This window comes from Anas platyrhynchos, chromosome 1, assembly GCF_047663525.1.
Source record: "Anas platyrhynchos isolate ZD024472 breed Pekin duck chromosome 1, IASCAAS_PekinDuck_T2T, whole genome shotgun sequence".
In the NCBI taxonomy this organism is placed as follows: Eukaryota; Metazoa; Chordata; class Aves; order Anseriformes; family Anatidae; genus Anas; species Anas platyrhynchos.
Window position 1 is genome coordinate 137,012,969 of NC_092587.1, and position 17,480 is coordinate 137,030,448.

At 51.5% G+C, this 17,480-nt stretch overlaps 1 protein-coding gene across 1 annotated transcript; it reads right to left on the reverse strand.

Moving 5' to 3' along the window:
- Nucleotides 1-1,838: 1,838 nt before the first annotated feature.
- On the reverse strand, nucleotides 1,839-13,942 carry SHOX (SHOX homeobox). Its single transcript, XM_027447095.3, has 5 exons — nucleotides 11,296-13,942; nucleotides 8,295-8,503; nucleotides 4,026-4,083; nucleotides 3,848-3,936; nucleotides 1,839-2,980 (listed from the first exon to the last, which is right to left on the reverse strand). The coding sequence occupies exons 1-5, from the start codon at nucleotides 11,567-11,569 to the stop codon at nucleotides 2,735-2,737; spliced, it is 876 nt and encodes a 291-aa protein (XP_027302896.1). The 5' UTR covers nucleotides 11,570-13,942; the 3' UTR covers nucleotides 1,839-2,734.
- Nucleotides 13,943-17,480: the final 3,538 nt, after the last annotated feature.

The window sequence follows — 17,480 nt, forward strand, 5'->3', positions numbered from 1 at the left end:
TTGGATCACAGGTAGAGATAACTAGCATATCACCGAATCAAAAACTCCCTTGCCTTCAGTGTTCAACAATTTGTATCAAATTCTCCTTCAGTGGCTGTAGGTATCGAGCACAACAAATTACTTCTGGTAGCCTAAAACATCTCTATGGTAGTGTTTATCATTTTTAATATGTGCACGTTAGAAGTGCTGGAACCATTCTGAATATTTCTTACTTTAGCCACAAAATCATACATCATCATGAATAATGTTTTCCTTTCTAGGTAATGTTTTCTTTCAATAAGAAAATGTTAATTGCTTGAGATTTTTGTCCATAGTTCTCAGCAACAAGTAATACTATCTTAATATATTGGCCTTAGTTTAAAAAGGTACAGGGCTTTCACAGAGAGGTAGAAAAGGCAGGTAACAATTCTCAGCTCTTGTTAATCCAAAATATAACTACTTCTCACATCATAAATAGAAGGGAAATGGCACAACCTTGACATTTCAGAAATTTTTCTTGCTAGAAAATATCAAAACTTGAAAGAGGAAAAAAAAAAAAAAAAAAGAGACAAGTGTCTAAAATTTTTCTACAGTTTGATTTTTTGTCCTACAGTAATATTTGGATTCGATAAACATCAGCAAAAGCCAAAACTAGTAGCGATTTGTTAAAAGAGACATAAAAAGCATGCTTAATAGTACTGTTGAGAGGATAACCTTCCATGAATGCAGGCCTTGATAGCAAAGGCAACAAATAGCCGTCTTGTTAGATGTAGAAAAGACCAACATTTGCACCTTCCTCTTTCCCCTCACTACTCCCCCCCCCCCCCAAAAAAAAAAAATTAGAATAAACTCATTAGAGGTGAATAGCATAAAAAGTAGAAATATGGAGGAAAGAGAGAGGGCCAATAAACCCAGACACTTTGGTAACAAAATTTAAAGGATTTTCATCGTCCCCATCATTTCTGCATTTATAATAGTTTGTTTAAGCATTACCTTTAGACTTGGTAACTAAATCACAGGCAAAATTTAAAATGGCCAAATATCAAACTTGTTCACCTCTACAAAACACTTCTGTGGGTTGTTGTTTGTGTGTTTTTTTCTCTTTACTTTAAATGATTGCAAAAAAAAATGTCATACAGACTTTTCAGCTTACTTCCCAGAAATATGGCACGTTGACTCAACTAGAAATCATGGCATCTACTTTTTCCCATACGTGATACATATAACTTTATCCATCCATAGAGGACTCAGACCGTCATTTTGGCAAAGAACTGCAATGCACCAGTCTGAGCATAAAGGACTTAAGTTATGGTTCTTGCAGAATCGGTTATTAACAGAATAAGTACGGCTATTTCTTTTTAATCTATAATATTTACAGTATTGCACTTTACTGCACTTAATTGCATTTCACTAAAATTAACACTGCATCAGTATTATGCCTTAAAACCATATGTCCATCTTTGTTGTATAAGTCATTCTTTCTACATCCTGTAAAACAGCAAGATTTCAATTCAATGATCCAGACATTTGGAAAAAAAGAAAAATAGAAAAATTGACCTGTTTCTATGGCACAACACATCTCTTTGAGTTCAGGTGATTCTGGCAAAACAGGTGCATTTCTTAGTGTTCCCATCTTTCAAGTTATTATTAAAGATTAGTAAATTCTAGTCTCTCTCTCTTTTTTTTTTTCCTTTCAAAGGACATAGCCATTTGAGACACATATTTTTCTGTTATTGCTGCTTTTTTATAGGAAAGAAAGGAAAAAACTGCCTTGCCTCAGATCTGAAATTCCACATTTAAATTCAAACCAGTTCTGCAGCAGCAGCTCCTCAGTGATGGAAGAGATTCATGGCAGTGAAATAATACTGTTGGCAACAAAGAAATGTCATCTTTAATGGAGACCAGCCCCAAGGATTTATTATTTATTATTATTATTATTTGTTTTGTTTAGTTTTGTTCTAATATACTTTTGATCCTCAAAACGTGTTTAGTTAGACACATGCACAAGGTAGCAAAACTGACAGCAGCGGATGACGTTACGCTGGAGCGATCACTTTTGCCAGGGTCAAAAAAAAAATATCCAAAGGTCCCCAATGTTCACAGATTAACATAATTTAGAGATCGTTTCCTTCTCTGTTGTGGTGGTGGTGGCGGTGTTTTGTTTTTCTCTCTCCTCTTTCCCTCCTCTCTGTCTGTCTGTCTGTCTGTCCTCCCACCTACTTTCTCCTCTTCAAAGTCTCTGGTTTGTGTTTGTGTGTGTGTGCGTGCGTGTGTGTGAGTGTGCCCGGGGACCCGGGGCCGGGAGAGTTTCCCCACGCGCCAACGGCCACCAACGGCTCCCAACGGCTGCTAACGGCCGCCAACAGCAACCCATGGCCGCCAACGCCTCCCAACGGCAACCAACAGCCTCCAACGGTCGCCGTCTTCGCCCCGGCTCCCCCCGGCCACGAAGTCTCTGCTAGGCGGGATGAGGCGAGGGGAGAGCAGCGGGAGAAGGCTGCCGGAAAGTACTGGGGAAAAAAAAATCAAAAAAAAAAAAAAAAAGCGAGGGGAAATAAACCAAAAAGAAACAAATCAAATCAAAGAGGACAAAAAAAAAAAATAAAAAGTAAAAAACACTGAGAGGTGGAGGCGAGGCGGCCCGGGGTCGGGGGCGATGGGAGGGGTGTGGGGGGTCGAGTAAGGGGCTGTGTGTGTGTGTGTGTGTGTGTGTGTGTGTGTATGAGCGGGGGGGGGGGGCCGGGGCCGAAGCGTGTCAGAGCCCCAGGGCCTCGGCGTGCTTGCGGGCCTTGAGCCGCAGGTCGGCGATGCTGGAGTTCTTGCTGTTGCTCTTGGCGGCGGCGGCCACCACGGCGGCGGCGGAGGCGGACTCGGCCAGGGAGGCGATGGGCAGCCCGAAGGGCGGCGGCGGGAACATCAGGTAGGGCGCGTGGGCCGCCAGGTGCGGGTGCAGGTGCGGGTGTGCGTGGGCCACCCCCTCCAGCTGCAGCTGCGCCTGGACCTGGGCAGCAGGAGAGACACGGCGTCACGGCACGGCACATCCAGGGACAAGCCCACCCCACGCCCCGCCCGGACACCGCAAGTCAAAGGATAAACCCACCCCACAACCCCGCCATGGCACCGCGAATCGAAGGACAAACCCGCGCTGCAACTGCTACACAACTTATTGCTCCCCCCCCCCTCCCTTTTCTTCTTTCCTTTCTCTTTTTTCTGTCCTTTTTCCTTCTGTTTGTTTTAAACCCAGCTTAAAAAACTCGCCGCCTTTCTGCCAGGGCGGTGTTTGCTTTGGAGAGCCCTCGACCTGCGCAAACACGCTGGGTTGACTGAGAGATTTCAGCTCCGGGGAGTTTGGGGGGTGTGGAGGGGTGTGTGGGGGGGAAGTTTATTTATGTATTTAATTATTTTGGTCCAAATATGTCTTTTAAAAATCAATACAATTAATCTGTCAGCTCCACGTGTCTCCGAGAAGGAGTAGGTGGCGGAGGGTCCCTTCGGGCCGGGAAAATCGATTCCCCGATTAATTGACCAAAAAAACAAAAAAAGGAAGAAGAGGGGGGAGCAGCGACAAGAACCGGCTGCCAGGGGCCGGGTTTCCCCCACACGCAAGCCCCCCTCGCCCCCCTGTGCCCCCGCGGGGCGTCTCGGAGCCCCCTCCCCGGGGCCCGAGGGGCGCTGAGCCGCCGGCAGCCGGGCGGGGGCTCCTTCGCCAAGTTTTTTTACGGGCTGTTTTTAAAACGTGCCAACTTGTGTATAAACGGCACTTGTAAACGTGTCCGGCTTCCTCCCGTGCAAACGAAAAGGGGGTCGGAGCTCGCCGGGAGGGGGGGGGGGGTGGAGGGGAGAGGGAAAGAGAAGCGGAGCTAACTACCTGTTGGAAAGGCATCCTCAGGGCTCCCATATTCACGTACGGGGCCACTCTGCAGGCGTCTAAATGGCTGGCGGTCCCCAGGATCACACCTGCGGGGAGAGACGGAGCCGGGTGAGCAATAAGGGTGCCCCGGGGTCCGTGCCCGCCGCCCCCCGGCTGGCCCGCGCCCCCTGCCCACCTTTGTGCATCTGGTTTTCCTGCTTTCGGCACTTTGCTCTCCTGTTCTGGAACCACACCTGTAAAAAGAAAAGGAAAACAAAACCAAAAAAAAAAAAAAAAAGAAAAAAGAAAATAAAAGAAATTGGAGGTAGACTGGGGCAGCTGCTAAGAAAGCGGATTAGCTTCGGGGCCGGAGGGGGGAGCCGGGCCGGGAGGCTCCGCGCAGCTCCGCTCAGCTCCGTCCCCGGGGGCACAGTGCAGCCCGGGGGGCAGCCCCTCTGCCTGCGGGGGGGGGTCCCGCTTTTGGGGGGAGAATCCAGGAGGAGAGAAGCTGCCTCGCAGTTTGGGGACCCAGGGGCTTCGCACTGAGCCCCCCCCGGGCCGGGCTGACAGGAGCCGGGGAGAGCTGCGGCTGTCCCTGCGCCCCCTGCCCGGAGCAGGGGGCTGCGCTGGCAGATCCCTAAATCTTCCCACTCCAAGCCCACGGGCAACCCGGTATCCGATCCCATTGCACCTCAGCGTCCAGTCAACAGCCAGCGTGGGGTCTGGCCCCTAAAAGACGGGGCCGGGCGTGGGAATGCCCGAGACCTCAGAGTAGATGCGAGACACCGAGCTGAACAAAGGGGCTGAGTCACTCCCGTTCCCCAAAACGTTAGAGTGAAAGAAACCTCGCTTCTGTAGCAAAGAAGAGCAACGTCCTCCCGGACAGGGATTCAGAGAAGTACATATGCCCCTGCCCGAGAAACGCCTGCAAACCAGTAACCCTGCCCTAATTCTGGGCTCCCTGACTCGAAAAAGCGCAGGACCTCCAGTCGCCACCGCGACTTTTCCGAGGGCATTTCTGATGTTGGTCACTTTCCCGAGGTGCTCGGTTTAGCGACTCTCCCCAAGGGGACCGTCAGAGGCACGGACCGAAATGTTGCGCGGCCCCTGATCCGCACACCAAAGCCACCGCTTGTGGACAAACATTGACTTTCACGGCTGATAAAATCTTGGAGCTAAGTAAACACCTTCCACCTTTGATGTTCTCGCACTTGCCAAGAGATCATACGGTTAATTAATACTAACTGCACTTCCTACATCAAATTTTCCCTTCAAGCTTTCTTCAATTGCCTTAATGACGGTCATTTACAACGGAGTAATTAGTGCAAAGAAAGGCTTCCAAAGGCATTAATTACCTCGGGTACCTCAGTGATTTTCTTAAGTAGGAATTGGCCTTCTCTGATTTCCAGCACCATTTTTCCTGCCCGGGGTGGCCCGGGGAGATCGGGCGGTTGCGGGGCGCTGCGGGGCGCTGCGGACTGTCCGCTGTCGCCTGTCGCCGACACAGCCCCCCCCCCGCGACAAGCCTGCATCTGCCGCCGCAGCCCTGGCTGCCCCCTCCGCATCCTGACACGCACCGCACCGGCTGCGTCTCGTGCCGCAGCGCACCGGCAGCGTCGCTGCCTTTAAGTCGGGCTGCTGGGGATTTTTAGATAAGCACGCAAAATATCATCGGGCGGTTGCGACAATAATGCATTTTTTTTTTACAGTTGTAAATCCTTGCAGGAAATCTCCTCGTGTGTGTTTCCCCCCGCACGCCACCCCCTCCAGCCCCCCTTGCTCTCTCTCTCCCTCTCCAAAGGAGTATAAATTGTCAGGAGGAATTTAAGCAGCGTTTAAACAACTTCTCTTGCAAATCAGAACATCTTTCAAACAGAAATTATATTTAAATCTGGAAAACGAAGTGCCCTTTCCCTTTAGCTATGAAAAAATAAGGTTATGAGGAATAAAAGTGATGAATTAGCCACTGCGTTAAGCGATAATAAATCAGGCTTGGTGTGATTCACGATCAATTCCAATTAGTCATGAATATGCTAAGTAAAGCACAGTACACTGTTTTAGACAGTTATTTCTTCATTAAGGATCACTCAGTGATTTCTTTCACAAATGCTCTAATCTGATTTCCTTTTGATTTCCATTAGAGACAGTGAATAATGACATTTAATTTAGCCCTGCACCATAAACCCAAAGATATTTGTTGTAATTGAATTACTGCCTGCTCCTCACTATGGTCTCATAACTTTCAATTATAACCCTGACAGCTGGGTGATATGAGTTTCCAGTACAACACTAAAAATAAAAGGTTAATAAGGACTAGCTACCATAGGAGCTTCAATTTATTTACAGCAAATTTCCACACTAAATTGAAACTATATCCTTTAACAGCAAGGGACAAGCGCTTCAGATAGGAATTAGGGAACAATTCTGAAAGTATTAAAAAAAAAAATCTTCCTCTTTTTTCCCTCCCCTTCTGCTTTTTTTTCCATTTCCATTTCTTCATGGATCTCAAGCTCTCAGTTTATTTCCTAATTAATTATCTATTTCTCCTCTTTTCCCTCTTGATGTTTCTTTTATTTCTAGTATTTTCATTTGTGCAAACCTCTTTTGTAAGATGATTATATATACATATTTATCTCGCTCATATTCTCCACTGGAATCAGTAGCGCTTTTTTCTCTCTCTCTTTTTTTGGTGTGCTGTTTTGAGATCTGTAAGCACTTGAAGCACCAATTTTCCTGCAACTATGAACATCCTGTTAAGGTGCTGCTCAGTAATAAAGTACTTGAAAGAAAGAGTGCAGAATTCAATTACAAGTAATTTATTTTTATAGAAACAGTACATCAAGGCCTTGGAAAGATATTACAGAGCCCAAGTAAGAAGATCTGGGAAGATGACGTAAGAGTTGATGTCCCCTTCAGCAAAAGTTTAATCTTTTCATTAATTTATATGGTGTGCTTAGATCAATCTTCCGGGAGAGTGCAGGCCAGCAGCACTCTGAACCCCTGCAATATCCCCTGCCAGCATCCCTCTCTAAGGCGAGTGCCCGGCGCCATCCCCTACCCTGCTCGCTTATACCGAGAGAGGCAGGAGCTGAAAATAGCCTTTAAAAAGTAAAATAATAAAAAAGAAGACGAAGAAGAAAGAAAACAACCCGGCTACGTTATTTATTTCGGGAAATGCCTCCGGGAGGCAGCTGTTTGGAGCGAGCTGCTCGCTCGCTCACTCGCTCAGACGGAGGCGTGCTGAGGGGTCCGGAGGAGTCGTCTCCTGCCCCTCGGCTTCCCCCCGTGGCTCTCACGGGAAGAAGCAGCCCCTCGCCCCCCTCCTCTGCCCGCCAGGATCGGGGAGCACCGGCTGCCTTCCAAAAGTACCGCGGGGACCCTACGGGAGGCGGGGTGCGGCCGGCGATGCCCCCACGGGCACCTATGGGCACCTATGGGCACGCAGGCGCCCAGGCATCAACTGTACATGTGCACACGCATCCATCGCCTCCAGGCTGCTTTGGTCTTTGGTGACTTTTTTTTCTGGCTGGATTTTGGTTTGCTTTGGGGTCTCTGAGGCCAAGCACCGAGTCCTAACCCAGCAAGGGGGTTCCTGCAGGTTTCTCCTGCTCTGCGGGCCTGCTCAGAGAGCCACAGGTTGATTATAATAATTATTTCTAGGGTGTTGGGTTATTTTGTTTGTTTGTTTTATGAGACATCTGTTTTGGGGATGTGTTCCCTAGTTGGCTTCAGGTTTGGGGAGGGGTGTATTTTCCCCCTGCAGCAAACCGCAAATCGAGTTTAAAAACAATCGATGCGAAGCCACCGAAGCAGACGGCTCCGATGGCCCCAGAAATACAGCAAGCCGGACCTATTTTCAGGGTTTAGAAGGCTAATTGGTATTTAGCTGCATCTGAAGCGGGATGGGAGGGCCGGGGGGAGACTCCGGCAGATGGGGTGCCATGCATTCATACGCTTGCTGTGCGAAGCAGAGGGGGCACCTTTCCCCCGGCTCTGGCTAATCCCGTCCCCGAGCACCCGAACCGTCTAGCCTTATGCACGGCGATTGTTTTCTGCACCCCCCTCCCTTTTTTTTTTTATACAAACGGCTCCATAAAAGGAAAGGCGAGAAGAAATGAGGATTAAGGGAGAGTTAATGACACGTTTGCAAGGAAAAATACGATAATAAATAAAATAAAATTTAAAAAGGCAAATCGCACAGTTGTTAGAGACTCGTCATCACCACCACCCCGAAAATAAAAATCAAACCACCTTCCTAGGCATTGCAAGGACCGGGCAGACGCCCTCGGAGCAGCCTTATTGTGTGGCAGGACAGGTACACCGGCATCGCAAACAGCTTCCCCATCACACGTGTCGTCTCTGCCTTCACCTCCCCGCTTGGGATGAAACGGGGCACTGCGCTAGGATCCGCTGGCAGGGAGGAGGTGAGGTGAGGACGTTTCCAGGAACAGAGCCTTTCTCTTACCTGAACCCTAGCTTCAGACAGTCCCAGCCTCTGGCTTAGTTCCTCCCTCATGAAGGCATCCGGATAGTGAGTCTCATCAAAAAGTCTTTCCAGCTCATTCAGCTGCTCTAGTGTGAAATTGGTTCTGCTTCTCCTTTGTTTGAGCTTGGTCTGTCCATCTTCATCTTCTGACTTCACATCTTCCCTCTTCTCTTTGCACTCGTAGATCCCTGCCGGGAGGGGGAAGGGGAAAACGACACTGAGCCTCCCCGCAGTACCGCTCCCAAGTTTCTCTCGCAGCACACGGCCGCTCCCCCCCCCCCACCGCTTCCCCAAATTCAGCTCAGCCCGTGGGGGCACCGCTGGGCACCGGGGGCCCGGGCAGCCCGGAGCCGGGCCGCGCCGTCGGGGCAGGGCCGGGGAGCACCGGGTCGGGCTGAGCACGGCCGGTTCCCCGGCAGAAAATAAAATAAAATAAAATAAAAATATAGATATTATTATTATTATTATTATTTTCACTTTATGTTGCTTGCAGGGACAGGCCGGGGAAGGGGCTGTCAGGAGAACCGCCGGTACCCCGTGGCGGGGGAAGGGGGTTTCTCCGCTGCTGTTTTCTCTCGAAATAAACAAGGTTGTGTAAGAAGCTCCCCGCTGGGGTCATGGTGAAGCTGGGCTGAAAATGTTTGCCTCGTACAATAAACTTTCCGTGGGCCTGGGACCGAGAGCGTCCTCTCCCGTCCCCCTTCCCGTTATCACCCCTTTCCCCCGGGTCCAAGCACCCAGCAGCCGCACGGCCCGTCGGGGGGCAGCGGGCTCAAGGACCGAGGGTGCCTCCAACCCCTCCAAACACCCCCAGCCCTAATGGGGGGCTCGGGGATGGATGGAGATGAGGGCAGCCGCCTGGGCATGAGTGTCCGGGACAGAGGGGAGCAGGACTGGGGTGCCAGTGAGGGAAAGCGATTTCCCTTTCTTGCCTAAGCGTGTGCTTTTGGGGGCGTCTTGCTTTCGTTTCCTTCCTCCCTACTTTGCCCAGCGGCCTAAAACACTGCCCCCGTTCAGCCCGGTTAGCGGAACGGGAGCAGGGCACCGGCGGGGTCCCGGGATTTTGTCCCGCTTCCCCTCCGCGGGCCGGGACAGCCGCATCCGCAGACGGTGCCGATTTCAGTCTCGTTCTCCCTCCTCACCACATGCATACGTGTTTTATCTACACGCATCTCTGCGCATGCACGTATATCTAAGCCTATATAATCGGAGACATTCCGAAATTCATATGACTAAGCTCGTGTTGACTTCTGAAATGCAAACTGTCCCCGACAGTAACCACTCCTCCGGGCTCCCCGGCTGCGGGCTAGCGGTCGCCTGCCTAAAACTTTGGGACGGGTCCGGCCTCCCGAGGGGTGCTGGCTGCTTGTTTTTAATGGCATTTTTTTCGCGCTTCTCCCGTAAGGGGAACCCCTATTAAAAGACGAGGGGACTAACCCAGCAAATGCCTAGGGAAAATTAGCCGCGTTCAAAAGCCCTGTCTCCTTTCGGAGATACGGGGCTACAGCATGTCCGTGATAGGTATAAAATATTAACTAGCATATCGGTGGGACTGAAATCACACGCTGGAATCAGTTGAAATTAGACTGAAACCTGGCATGAATTTAAACTGTCACAAGCATCTCAGTTCTTTCCAACTCCTCCCTTCCATCCCCACCCCCAGCCCCTCTCCATAGATTAGATTAGCTAAACATACAAGCCAGAATTTCGATACACGGGGAAAAAGGGGAGTAGCAGAGAGATTTTTTTTCGTTCTTTCGCTTTTTTTTTCTCCTTTTTTTTTTTTTTTTTTCTAAGATTATTTTTTTCCTGGATCGTACCCTGTTTTTTTTTTGTTTGTTTGTTTGTTTTTTAAATATCTTCCGTGCGGATAATTCCTCCCCGCTGATCCCTCTCGCTCTGCAAGCCCGCGACCCGGGCAGCGCAAGCAGCAGGGCTGCGTGGAAGCGGCTTGCGCAGAAATGCGGGTACCCGACCGTGCTATCGCACCCGGTCCTTCCATTTGGGGAGGGGGTGGAAGGGAGAAGGATATTGCACAAGCGTCGGGGCTGTAAATTAAATCGCCGTTCACCCAACGTTATTATTAAACAAGATCAAACGGGAGGAAACAGCTGAAAGGCTGGCTGTTGTTCCCCAACCTATTAACCGCTTTTTATTACCCCGAGCTGGCCAGTAGCTCCCCAGGCAGGTCCACCTGTCCAACTCGCCTGGAGACACTTTCTCAACTTTCTCATCCCCCCCGCCCTTTGGTGCTCCCCTTTCCCCGCGAGCCTGGGCACGGTGCTGAGCCACCCTGCTGGAAAATCGCCTTTTATTTCACCTCCCTCCTGCCAGCAGCGGGGCCGCCGCTCCGAGCCCCTCCGGGCCGCCCCCCGGCCCAGGTGAGAGGGGCGGGCTGGGCCCCCTGGGCCCCTTTTTGGGGAGGCTCCGCCTCGTCCCGGCCCGGCCCGGCCCGGCTCGGCTCGGCCCGGCCCGGGTTGCTGCCCGGGGCTCGGAGCACGGGGGTCGCGGGGAGCCCCCCGCACATCGGCCTCCCCCCCAGGAGGAGAGGCAGCCTCCCGGAAGCAGGAAGAGCAGGTCTGCGGAGGCAGACCTCGTCCCGAAAGGCGCGGACCGGCAAAAAAAAAAAATAATAATAATAATAAAAATAAATAAAACCTAAAAACGTCTGCCCCCTTCCCCCGTGCGAGAGATCCCCCAGAGCACCGCACCGGCTGCGGGCCGGGGGGCGGCGGGGAGCGGGGAGGGGGGGGGGAGGCCCGAGGCTGCGGCTCCTTTTGCACGCCGGGGTGCGCCTTGCACACGCACGGCCGGGTGCTGCTAAGCGCCTACGGAGGGCAGGGGCCGGGGGGCTGCCCGCAAAGCCCCGCAAAGCCCCGCAAAGCCCCGCGATGCCGGGCTCGGGGCTCGGACCCGCTGCGCAGCGCCGGGGGCGGCCGGGGAGGGGGCCGGGGCGGAGGGCGGCCGGCCCCGCTCTTACCTTCGGCCGTCCTGCCCGCCGCGAACTCCTTCAGTTTGTCCTTGTCGCTCTCTACGTGGTCTTTGAAAAGGTGCACCGGGCAGTGGTTGCTGCTCTCGGTCATGTCCTGCAGGTTAGAGTCAGAGTTTCCAAGCTCCCTGGAGCGAGCCAACCCACTCTCCAAAACTTCCCTGTACGTGATCGTCTCCTTCTTGTTGCTGCTGCCACTGCCGCTGCTGCTCTCTTTGCTTTTCTGGTCAAAAGATTTGGATACAAAAGCTGTAAGTTCTTCCATGGCTGCCCGGTGATCTTATCCACAGAGATCCACTTGTTTTCAGTAGGAGATGTGGCCGTCCTCTCCGCACGCTGTTTTTGCACGTAGAAGATGGGCTGTATAGGGTTAGATCACTCCTGCTGTTATTTATGCCTTTCAATTTGAGATCACACTATTTATACATGGCTACCTCAGCCCAACCCCCAGCTCTCCCTGTCTCCAGCAATTACTGCCTGCTCCATAGTCGCAGGCGGACTCCTAGCAGCTATCTCCCCCACCTCAGTCCAGCAATTGGCTTTCTTTTCATTTCATCACTGTTTGGCATCTCCGCACCTCGGTTTGGGGAGGCAAAGAGGCGAGAGCGAAAAAAGAGGGGGAGAGGGAGAGGGAGAGAGAGGAATAAAAGGGAGGGGAAAAGGAGCAAAACATAAAAATCGGGGTCTGCATTCCGTAAAGGGGCTGCAGAAATGAAAGTCGAGGAAGACTTAATTGACTGTAAGGACATCCTGTGCGCGGCAACACTGTGAGTAAAAGCGGACCCAGCTAACCAAATAACTGTGCTCCTGCCATTAAGTGTGTCGCTACCGAGAGGAAAGGAAAATGATTGTTCAATAAAAAGGTAACGAACAAAAAGCTGCAGACGTGCGTTTTGTTGCGATCCCTCCAAATCCGACCGGCTTCGCTGCTCAGCTAATTTGGCTTAACCGAGCGGTCGGAATGATCGGCGACCCCCCCCCAAAAAATTGCTCTTTGCAAAGCGCTGCCTGTGGCGGCCCGGGCTGGGTGCGCGGAGGGGGCCGGGGGCTGCGGGGAAGGGAGAGGCGAGGAGCCCCCGGGGTCCTGTTCGGGGGGCTCGGGGGGCTCGGAGGGGGCGTGGGGCGGGGGGCTCGCCAGCTGCGGGGGAGCACCGCGGGGTCCGTTTTCGTGCTTGCTGCTCGTACGTTGGCTGGAGATACCGATGGGGGAAATCACGGTCTGAAACGCGTCTTTGGCTGGAGAGCTGCCCTGCTGCGTGCAGCGCAGGAGTAATTTGTTAGCACGGGAGTTTGTACTCGACAGATAGAGCATTACATCGTCTGTCTTTTCTTTTCCTTTTTTTTTTTTTTTTTTTCCCTTTTCTTTCTAACGAAACACAGCCGGCTGGATTTAAGATAGGACTCGGCACTAATTTCCCCGCCTTGGTCTTGCTAGGCTGCCGTTAGCTTTGGTGTAGCCCCGGATTAAGAATTATTACTTTGTGCGCCTGAATAGCTGCTTGAAATTAATCTCCAGATAACGGCGATGGCATTCCTAGCACCTCTCCGCCCGTGCTCGAGCCGCATGCGGAGCTGACTTTCTGGCTATTTTATTTCCCCCTCTTCTCGCGGGGTTGTAAAGCGGCGGGTTCGGCGTTTGGCGGAATTTGGTCCTCTATTCGTTTAGCTTTTGACTTCCTCCTCATTCCCGTGGCAGTTCCTCGCCTCGACTTTGCGATAATCGGAGCCCGTAATCACGCCGCCCTCTGCTCTCAATTGCAACCAAAGGAGGCTTCTTGCCCGAGCGAGGGGCCATTGTTTCTTTTTTTTTAGGGGAGCGTGCGACTGCTCTGAAAATTAGCCGAACGCCAAAACCCTAAAAATACGTTTAATTAAGCCAAAGGTGCCCCCAGCACCAGAGTTAACACCTCCACAGGAGGAGGGGGAAAAATAATAATCGAGGAAGCAATTAATAAAGGGCTTTAAAAAATCAATCTCCCCCTGTGCGAATTTAAAATGATTATCTAGGGGACAAGGATTGATCATTTGATCTCGGCCCTGCGGATATCCCTGACATTTATTATATTGTTGTGTCTCGGTGGCATCCTTCCTCCGGAGTTCATTTAACAAGTGAGGGAGCCGAGGAAGCCTTACAACTTAACAAACAGGTCTTGTCATCGCAAACGCCAATCAAATCCGAGGCTCTAATGTATATCACACGGCACCACATAAATAATAAAGGCAAGCGATAGACGTGGAAGCGATGTATATCTTAAAAAAAAAAAAAAAAAGACAAGATGCTTCTGCCTCTATCGTGTTATCATGTGCCTGCCTGCGTGTGAGCGTGTGTAAGGCCGGGCTGCCGGGGACAGAGGCACGCACGGACAGACGGACTGACACCCAGACACACTGACCCCGCCGCCGGGGAAACTTTCCCGGCCGGGATCGGCTCCCCCCCCCCTCTCTCAGCCCCTCCGCAGCTCCTCCAGCCAGCGGGGGAAGGACAGACAGACAGTCCCGGCTCCTCTTCCCCCCCTCTCGGAGCCGCTGGGGCTCGCACCCCCCGACCCCCCACCCCCTCCCCGTGCTCCCCCCGATCCCTCCCGCCGCCCCCGGGGCTGCTGCCCCCGGGGACCGGGGCGAACCCAAGACCCCCCCCCCAAAAAAAAAAAAAACACAACCCCCCTCCCCGTTCCACTTTCCTTCCCCACCCGGTCGGGAGAGCCGGTTGCCCCCCCACCCCCCAAAGGCCCCCGTGTCCCAGTGCCCTCGAGGGGCTGCTGGACCCCGGGGCAGCCACCGGGAACGGCAAAGCCCCCGGCCGGGCAGGGAGCCCGGGGTCGGGGGGAACTTGCCTCAGATGGCTCCGAAAGCAAAAAAAGCGAAACAAAGCACCGGAAAGGGAAAGGGAAAAAAAAAAAAGGGGGGGGGGATTAAAAAAAAAAATAGCGGTGCAAATCGTAACCCTCCCCGGGGATCCGGCCGCCGCCCCGAGGGGGTCGCGGGGATGAGGGGCTCGGCCCGGCCCAGGGGGCTGCGGGGAGTGGGGGGGGTGCGGGGAGCGCCCCCGGCCCCCCTCGTAGCCAGCAGCCGGGCGGCCAGAGAGGGCAGGGGGTGAGGGTGCGGGCAAAGGTGGGGGGCGCTTCTGCCCGTCCCCGCTGCAAACTTTGGCCGCGCATCCGGCGGGGAGTTGCGCTCATTGCTGCGCCTGATAACGGGCTGGGGAGGAGGGATGGGCAGAGGGAGGAGGGAGGGAGAGAGGGAGGGAGGGGGGAAGCAGAGAGGGAGGGAGCTCCCGTCCAAACCCCGTTCCCTCGCAGGCACGGGGCTCCCGGGACCCTGTCGCAAAACTGACAACTCCCCGGCGCCCCCGGCCCGCTCTGCACCCCGCCCCCCCGGCTTGGCACAAGCTCCCCCTCCTCTCCCCGTCCCCCATCCCCTGCAGGACCAGGCAGCATCTCCACGGGCTGCCCGGCCCCCGGGTCACCTGCGGGGGGGCCGCGCCCCTAAAGCCCCCTCTCCCCTCATCCCTCCCCGGGACATGATGCAGGACCCCCCCCATCTCCTCCCGCAGGGCGAAGCACCCCTCCACCCCTTCTCCTCCCTCTCCTCAACTACCCCCGTGCCTTCCCCAGGGGTTTGAGGACACCCTCTAAGCCATTCCCCCCCCCCCCCCCAAAGTCACCCCCCCGGTGGCCGTCCCGGGGCCCCGCACGGCGCCGGGCGTGCGGCTCCCCCCTGGGTGCGAGATGCGGGAAAAGCGGCGCCAGGAGCGCACGGGGCAGGAGCCCGAGGGGCCATAAAGCTGGCAGTGTGAGCAGGGAAACCTCGCCCTGCCGGGGAACAGCTCCGGACCAGGTACCACAGAAGAGCGTTTTTTAAATTATTATTATCTTTTTCCTCGTAATATCAATAGTTTTGTTATTCTCCGTTCCGCTCGCAGAGGGACCTCTTGACCATCGGGGGCTTTCTCCGAATTAAACGAGAGGAATAATTGTGAATGAGTTGGAGCGTTGCATAGGCTTTAAGCATTTCCAAGGCGAAGGATTGGATTTCATATTTATAAGAGGAATTTACATTTGTACATTGACTCACGGGATGACGTAGAGCGAGACCAATTTCCTCCCTCCCTCCCTCCCCCCGCTTCAGCTTATTTTGGGCGAAATGGGGCAAATAAGCAAACAGAAAAATCATCGTCTTAATTCACGCTTTAATAAGCGCTGACCCGAGGAGCAAGATTTGAGTAGATAACGGAGTCCTCTCTCTCCATCGCCAACCCTCTCTCTCCCCCCCTCTCCCCCTCTCCCGTGATTAATTCAGAGACTGTAATCATGGACATTGTACATCAAACCTTTCTGCTCATGCTACAGACTCCTGCAGATTTTTATTGGTTTACATGAAAGCGAGTAAACATATTTCAGAGGATGCCCTTTCAATCTGGCTCCATTTCCACAGCACATAATTCCAAGGACAATTTGTTTTAATAATAAGAATGGATGCAGTGTTAATGGTTTTCAATTTGTGTATTTAAAAAAAAAAAAAAAAAAACATTAAATATTTATAAGTATCGATCGAGGGTTTCAGGATTTTACAGACGTCTTAACACATTTCATAGATGGGATTTTTTTTAATTTAGAAACCTGCGTCGTATTCTCTTTTATGCTGTTTATTGATTTAAGCAACATCCGTGTCTCAAATGAGAGACTAATAGATTTTCATTAAAATAGGCTCTCTTAATCCTGATTGTGAATGGATATGATTGATCCTTCCAGCACACTACACATCTATAATATTAATAAAGGACATTATCATGGCAGGACTTGTTTTTCCGTCATCAGTGGACTTTTTTTTTTCCTCCCTGAAACCTTAAAGATTTATTTGGGGGCAGTAAAATGGCCCACAGGAGGGAAACGCATTGGGAAGAATACATTTTTATATTAGATCTTTTTTTTTTTTTTTTTTTTTGGTAGCTTCAGTGGAAAGATATTTTATTTTATTTTTTAATCCGCGATTCGCTCTGGCGACATATGGGGAAAATTAAACCGTTTCCCCGCAAATCTAATCTTAAAACATTTACGTTGACTTTTATTTTTAGAAAAACAGTTTAGAAGGAGAGGCAAACAACCTTGGACGAAAAGTAAAATAAGGAAGAGAGGCAAGGCTGCAGTGGAGGCTAACAATAGGCTGTCTCCCAGGCGGAGGCTGCCGTGCGGGTGCCGTACCTGATGAATATGTTACGAAGCGTTTCGGACAGGAGGGGCTGCAGTAATTAATGGAGTGTGACAGAAATGCTAAGGGCTTAATTGTCTTTAGTCCGACTTCTCGAAACGTAACCAAAGGGGTAAATTAATTCAAGGCAAAAAACACACAAACGCTCCCCTCTCTCGTGCGCAGAGGCACACGCTCACACACGCACCCCGTCCCTTCTCCGCTCCAGCTATTTTTGAGGAAGCTCCATCTTTCCAGCCACGTTAATTACTCATACATTCATTACACGGAGCCCAGACGCCTTCAGACCCTCGTCTACTTTTACTTCTGGAAAAGAAAACACTCGCGTGGTGAATCGCAATAAGCCGTAGCCTTTTGTGTGTGTAATTAATTACAATTTAGTGGGTGAGCAGGATGGGCGAGCCGTCCCCTGGATTTCGCTCGCCCTGGATAACTCGACCGGAATTGGAAGAGTCCGGCAGAAGGAAAAAAACAAACAAACAAACAAATAAATAACTCCAAGAAAGGAGGGGAAAAGTTCTGAGCCACAAAGTTTGTACCGATGGTAGGGACACAAAAAGCACGCCGAGAGAATTGTTTGCCTTCTCCAGTAATGTGCTAGGGACGCTGTAATTTTGAACTCTGTAATAATGATTAATAAGTCAAAAGGGCATGTTTTTCTTTTATGGTATGCAGCGCTCAGGGGACTATTCTGTGTATGTCTTTAAAACGAAGTAGGAATATTTACACACATGCACAGAGTTAGCAACAGCACCAAAGAAAGGAAAAAACCCACGAATATTTCAGTGAACTATTACATTTTTTCAATTATTTCCCAATGAGTATTTCAATGAACTGTTACATTTTCCCAATTCACAGGGAAGATTTATGGGATTATTAAGATTTCTAGTGGAAATATTATACAGTGGAAGTTTATCGTCTCTCAGGGATTGTACACCATTTGATATCAATTTCCAGATGTTATGATC

Excerpts from the sequence above, each read along its gene's own strand:
- SHOX (XM_027447095.3), bottom strand. The coding sequence starts at position 11,569 with ATGGAAGAACTTACAGCTTTTGTATCCAAATCTTTTGACCAGAAAAGC. Across the intron at positions 8,504-11,295 it reads GGCGGGCAGGACGGCCGAAG|GGATCTACGAGTGCAAAGAG; the intron begins GTAAGAGCGGGG and ends CCCTCCCGGCAG. Across the intron at positions 4,084-8,294 it reads TGTCTGAAGCTAGGGTTCAG|GTGTGGTTCCAGAACAGGAG; the intron begins GTAAGAGAAAGG and ends TTCTTTTTACAG.